General features: G+C 43.9%; 1 protein-coding gene across 33 annotated transcripts in view; it reads left to right on the top strand.

Annotated features, from left to right (window-relative positions):
* Positions 1-6803, top strand: part of ZMYND8 (zinc finger MYND-type containing 8) — a 148618-nt gene that overhangs the window by 7228 nt on the left and 134587 nt on the right. For 32 of the 33 annotated variants that reach the window (XM_017541340.2, XM_017541357.2, XM_017541352.1 and 29 more), the window contains one exon: positions 2535-2605. In XM_017541340.2, coding sequence (XP_017396829.1) covers positions 2535-2605 — 71 coding nt within the window. Of the gene's footprint in view, positions 1-637; positions 2242-2534; positions 2606-6803 lie in introns of those variants that run through there. The other variant, XM_017541339.2, reaches the window with a different exon arrangement.

The following is a 6803-nucleotide window of genomic DNA, read 5'->3' as shown; positions in this document are numbered from 1 at the left end:
AAAAAACAAACAAACAAAAAGCAAAACCGAAATCAGTGGTGTAGGAAAAAGGAAGTCCCTTTAGATGTGGCTATTCAAAATGACTAATTTTGCATTCTGGTCTTTGCTTTTGTAAATGAAGTGTTTTTTTTTTCTCCTCCTTTTAATGCATAGACACTGCAGTTTCCTTTAGTCAAATACAAGTTATTGTGTGTGTGAGTGTGCATGCATGTGTGTGCACGGGTTCCTTTTGAAAGGATGGTTTGCTGATCTGTGAAAAAGATGGTTTTCTTAAATTGTTGTGCTTGAATCCTGCGCCAAAGCTGGTGGTGCTATTGCTAAAGTTGGGTGATTATGGTGCCCACTTGTAATACTTGGAAAGATAAAACAGCTTAACTTTTTTTCCCTCTCTCTTCTGCTCCAGCATTGATTATCTTAAAGCTCAGAAGCAAATAAAACTAGTTTGCATTTTCCTCGTCTCTCAGCAGCATTCCTGCCTGAAGTATTCAGCTCCTCTAGGCTGTTACAAGCAAAATAATTGTTCCCTTGAATGCAGCCTTCCTCTGTGATCAATACACCTTTGAATGTTTTCATCGCTGCAGAAATCCTTCAAGTGGGTTTTTTTGGCTCAGCTCTGCATAATTGTTTCCCTCACCACTGTAGATTTCAGTTTAGCATTTTCTCTATTACTCAAAATATGGGATCGGTTTCAAGAAGTTTAGAATTTCACATGCTTCATGAGAGAGAGGGAAACAGAATTCTAGTTACTAGAAAAGATCAAGGTTGCTATTTGTTCCTTTGAAGTTAACTGTCTACCCATCTCCGAGGGCTGCATGGGGCTTTTTGTTGAGATATATTTCCAGTCACCCCAAGCATCCAGTTGGACAGCCTGTGTATGTTTCAGGCAGAGTGTGTTTCTGAGTTGAGAACATTTTCTCCTTAAGTCGGAATAGAACACATTAGTGCTGAAATCACCTTCAATAAATCACCATTGTATTATTGCATATAAGTGATATGTTTAAATTTAGCAGGCTGCTTTCTCTTGATGAAAACCATTTGTGACAACATGTCAGTTGTTTCTTTGGTGATTTGTATCACAGGCTTTCTTTACAGATGCTGTGTAAATGAAATTGTTAACCCGGTTCAATATCTGTTGGCTAAATGTGTTAATATTCTCATTTAAACCCAACTACCTTTCTTCTCTGTGCTGGGACAAGTTAAGTCTGAGGTCTTCAAGCTCCTATAATTTAAATTGGAGCTAGAATCTTTTCCTTTCTATCTAGCTCTCATTGTAAAAACTCTCCTCCTAATAAACGTGGAACTCTCCTAAAATCTTCTCTTTATACTAGGGTTCGAGACATGAGGCTGCCCTTTTGGGCTTGTCTTTTGCCTCATCACAGTCCCAGACCACAGAACACAGACAGGACATTCTCTCTTCCCCAGCCTCCTTCCTGTCCTGGCTTTGAGTCTTCCAAATGGAAAATTCCAGCCATATCAGTTGGTGATGCACCCATTTCTTCCTGTGGGACCAGCCACAGTCTGATGGAATTGCTTCTGGAGTAAATGCCCAGTTTCATACTACTTCAGTGTCAGCCTGAATGTTTGGAAAGTTCTAGCACCTCAAACCATTTGCACCTATGAAAGCAGAACTCTATTTTTTTTCCTTTGGTTCAGTTTGTGAGTTCTCTGTAGGAGGAAGATCTGATACGGCCGGCTCTCTTTCAACTCCAGTTCCAGCAGAGAGAGGGAGAATGTTCTGGGTGACAGACCCTCCCAGCAAAGGGGCTTGCTTTATTTGCTTCTCTCCCCAACCCTCCACTCTTAGCCTTTGTCTTTTGAATAATCCTTCCACATTCCACTTTTGTGGTGGGGGATAATTAGTCACAACTCAGTAGTAAGCTGTGCCCGCTGTAGAGAGGAAGCATTCAGCGGGTTGGAAGTGTGGAGACCTGGTTCTGATTCTTGGAATCAGTGCTCCCCGGTTCAGTGTTTTGAGCCCAGGTCTTTAGCTTCTAGCTGGGCATATTTTTCTGCTTTGTAATTTAACCTATATCTTTTTTTTTTTTTTTCATGTTCCTGCCTCATCAGGGAATTGTAAGATTTAGGGGAAGGTGTGGGAAATCTTACTCTTTGCCCTAAAGTATTCAGAGATGAGAACTCTGGATACCCTGCAAAACACCTCCAGCCTGCCTGCCTTTGAACCTTGTGTTAACAATGAGAAGCTTGTTTATTTGAAGGCTGGGTTCTTATAGGCCCACAGGGGTAGGTTGTAATTGTGTGTCTAAAAAATTGCCTTTTGCATGACCCAATAGCATGACAACTGGAATAGTAATTTGACTTAAAGAAAAAAAAAAAGAACAACATAGGGTTTAAAAAAACCCCTTTAGGACTCTTCACACTTTGTTGAAATCAGGTGTGGGTTTCCTTCCCCCACCCCTGGATAAGGATGAGGGAATGTCCTTAAGGTGGGCGTGTTGCCAGAACTTCCAGATAGCTGCCCCCATGGGATAAGTTCTCAGCCCACCTAAACATGAACGTAATTTGCTCTGTTTCAGTTTGGCTGAAGAGGAAGTAAAAGCAGAACAGGAGGTGGTAGAGGGCATGGATATCTCTACTCGCTCCAAAGGTAAGTAAAAATCTTGTATTATTTATTCTAGAGCTAAGGAGGAAATTGGAATTTCTTTATGTTGTAGAACAATGGAGTGTGGCTCTCTGAGCCGATATTGTAACTCTCCTTGGGTTTTCAGATAGAAGATTTTTTGATGGATGAACCTAATTTATGGAGAACTCTCTCCTTTTGGTTTTCTTTCCCTGGTGTCTGTGTAGGTGTCCTGACTTGTCAGGAATTGTCCTGACTTGTCAGGAATTGTCCTGACTTGTCAGGAATTGTCCTGACAGTGAATTTTACCTGTGTGTCATGACGGAGAGCTGCTGGCTACCTCTCCACAGGGTGATTTTCAGGAGCCACAGTTTCAATAAAGCATGTTCTGGAAGCCACCAGAGCCTCTAGCTGCCGCTCGTTTTCTGATTTTAACAACAGGCCTCTTTGGAATCCCAGAAGTGGGATAAAGTCAGGCCGCTTCATTGGAAAATGGTGGTCTTGGGTTAGAGATAAAACGGAAATGTAGAGCTTGCTGGGATGCCGGGGCCAGTGTTTCCATTTAGTTCAAAATTTAGCAAATGAGGGCAAACACAATTTATGTGTGTATTCACAAGCCTGGAGTAGACTCCTGAATATCTTCTAATTGAGGGATTGGTACTTCTCATTTGGTCTGTGTGAAAGAGATTTTACGAGGCTTCCCAAAAGGAAGCAGTTACTTACTTTTGTCTTCAGGGTGCTTTTACAAATGAGCTACTGGAGTATTTTTCATATCTTTGGTTGATGAAAAGGCTCATCTCCAAACTTAATGGTTGTACCAAGGTGTTTTCATTCCTTCAACAAGTCACTGAGTGCTTGCGCTGGAAGTTATGGGGAGGAAGGAAGAGGCTGAGAGGGTTATGCAGACTACCGGAACGAGATTCCCATTTGGCTACAGAGTGTGGCACAAGGTGACTCCCTAAAGGTATCTGAATCAAAACGCAGTTTGAGGATTGTTATAAGACAGCATGTCACTGGTATGGTGGCTCATGCCTATAATCCCAGCACTTGGGGAGGCTGAGACAGGTGAATCACCTGAGGTGATTCAACCAGCCTGATCAACATGGAAAAGCCCATCTCTACCAAAAATACAAAATTAGCTGAGTATGGTGGCACATGCCTGTAATCCCAGCTACTTGTGAGGCTGAGGCAGGAGAACCACTTGAACCTGGGAGGTGGAGGTTGAGGTGAGCGGAGGTTGCAGTGAGCTGAGATCGCACCATTGCCCTCCAGCCTGGGCAACAAGAGTGAAACCCCATCTCAAAAAAAGAAAAAAAAAACGATAGCATGTCACTGGGCGTGGTGGCTCATGCCTGTAATCCCAGTACTTTGGGAGGCCGAGGCAGGCAGATCATGAGGTCAGGTGTTCGAGACCAGCCTGGCCAACGTGGTGAAACCCCATCTCTACTAAAAATACAAAAATTAGCTGGGTGTGGTGGCAGGCACCTGTAGTCCCAACAACTTGGCAGGCTGAGGCAGGAGAATCACTTGAACCCGGGGTGGAGGTGGAGATTGTAGCAAGCCGAGACTGTACCACTGCACTCCAGCCTAGGAGACAGAATGAGACTGTTCCCCCCCAAAAAAAATCACTGTTGATGGTGACCATGACCATCTGGCTATGGTAGAGCTTTCTTCTCTTTCCATCCTCTGCTCTTTGGAAGGAAGTCACAATGCGTCACCCACGCTTAAAGAGTCAGGAGTCATGCTCCACCTCCTCGAAAGCAGAGGCTTGACATAAATTATCTGGGGCCAGGTGCAGTGCCTCATACCTGTAATCCCAGCACTTTGGGAGACTGAGGTGGGTGGATCACTTGAGGCCAGGAGTTCGAGACTAGCCTGGCTAACATGGCAAAACCCCATCTCTACTAAAAACACAAAAATTGCACACCTATAATCCCAGCTACTTGGGAGACTAAAGTAGGGAAATCAGTTGAACCTGAGAGGTGGAGGTTGCAGTGAGCTGAGATTGCACCACTGTCCTCCAGTATGGGTGACAGTGAGACTGTCTGAAAAAAAAATTTAGAATTGTTCTGTATGGGGTACTGGTCTCTTCTCCCTCAAGTATTTATTCAGTCATTTATCTCTCTTAGTATGGACTCTGGGATGGTTACTTTATACTGTGGGTTGTAATCTAATACTACCTATTTGTTTTATTGCTCAAATCATTCCAGCTTTGGCAGTTGGGAGCTCTTTCCGTTGGCTCTTGTGTCCCCTTGACAGACTCCATCGTTGCAGGTTTGTTCATGTGTTTGTTTGAGACAGAGCTTCGTTTTGCTGCCAGGCTGGAGTGCAGTGGCGCAGTCACAGCTTATTGCAGGCTTGACCTGCTGGGCCCAAGCGGTCCTCTTGCCTCAGCCTCCCAAGTAGCTGGGACCACAGGCATGCATCGCCACAGTTGGTTAATTTTTGTTCTTTTTATTTATAGAGATGGAGTCTTGCTAGGCTGGTTGCCCAGGCTGGTTTTGAATTTCCCAGGCTCAAGTGATCCTGCCACTTTGGCCTCCCAAAGTGTTGGGGTTACAGGTGTGAACCACCACGTCTGGCCTGTTTATTTATTTATTGAGCACTTTCTTGCCTTCTGGCACTATGTGATGCTGAAGGCTCATCTTGTATGTGTTTGCCTCAGCCCTAGAATCATCCAGTTCTCTATGAATCCTGGTTTCTTTTTTTGGAGAATGGTATTAGAAACCAAGATATGGCACTAAGTGTGCTCATGTTTTTGTTTTTTTTTTTTAAAGACAGAGTCTCACTTTGTTCAGGCTGGAGTGCAGTGGCACGATCACTGCTCACTGCAACCTCCACCTCTCGGTTTTTTTTTTCTTTTTTTCACCTCCCGGTTTTAAGCAATTCTCCTGCCTCAGCCTCCTGAGTAGCTGGGACTACAGGCGCCCACTGCCATGCCTGGCTAATTTTTGTATTTTTAGTAGAGATGGGGTTTCACTATGTTGGCCAGGCTGGTCTGGAACTCATTACCTTGTGGTCCACCCGCCTCGGCCTCCCAAAGTGCTGGGATTACAGGCATGAGCCACCGTGTCCAGCCAAGTGTGCTCATTGCTACTGGAATATTTTTGCTTCTAGATTCTGTCTGCTCTGTCATCCAGGCTGGAGTGCAGTGGTGCATTGTCAGCTCACTGTAACCTCTGCCTACCAAGTTCAGGTGATTCTCCTGACCCAGCCTTCCAAGCATCTGGGACTGCAGGTATGCACCACCATGCCTGGCTAATTTTTGTATTTTTAGTAGAGATGACTTTTTGCCATGTTAGCCAGGATGGTCTGGAACTCCTGGCCTCAAGTGATCTGCCCACCTCGGCCTCCCAAAGTGCTGGGATTATAGGCGTGAGCCACTATGCTTGGCTCCCAAATACTTTAAATGAGATAATGCATACATAGTGAAAGGCATCTGGCTCATCAAAGCACCACACTTTTTTTTTTTTTTTTTTTGAGATGCAGTCTTGTTTTGTTGCCCAGGCTGGAGTGCAGTGGCAGAATCTTGGCTCACTGCAACCTCCACCTCCTGGGTTCAAATGATTCTCCTGTCTCAGCCTCTGAAGTAGCTGGGACTACAGGTGTGTGCTGCCATGCCTGGCTAATTTTTGTATTTTTAATAGAGACAGAGTTTTACCACGTTGGCCAGGCCGTTCACCAACTCCTGACGTTAAGTGATCTGCCTACCTCAGCCTCCCAAAGAGTTGGTAGTACAGGCGTGAGCCACCTTGCTTGTAGATTCTCTCACTGGACAATAAGGAAGCATATATACACACATCTGTAAACATTTTTACATGTATCCATCTGTGCCTCTATCAGCTAAACATGAGTTCATGCTTCCGTCTGACCCTTTCCCATTCCTGCATGGATCATTCTGGCCTTCTTCCCTAGTTTCTCTGTAACCTCCTACTCCGACAGTGAGAAGACTGGCTTCCACTGTTCACCATTCGTTTACTATTTTCTGGTACATTTTAACCTGATCTACAGTGTACAGTCTGATGAACTTTAACTCACGTTTGCACTTGTGGGACCATGACCCAGATCAAGATAATTAAACATTTCCAGCATCCAGAGTGTTCCTCTGTCACTCTGATTTTGTTCATAGCCTTTGTCCTCACTTTGTATATTCTTTTTTTTTTTTTTTTTTTTTTTTTTTTTTTTTTTTTTTTTTTTTTTTTTTTTTTTTTTTTTTTTTTTTTTT

This window comes from Cebus imitator, unplaced genomic scaffold (assembly GCF_001604975.1).
Source record: "Cebus imitator isolate Cc_AM_T3 unplaced genomic scaffold, Cebus_imitator-1.0 Scaffold132, whole genome shotgun sequence".
NCBI lineage: Eukaryota > Metazoa > Chordata > Mammalia > Primates > Cebidae > Cebus > Cebus imitator.
This window is presented reverse-complemented; position numbering and strand designations above follow the sequence as displayed.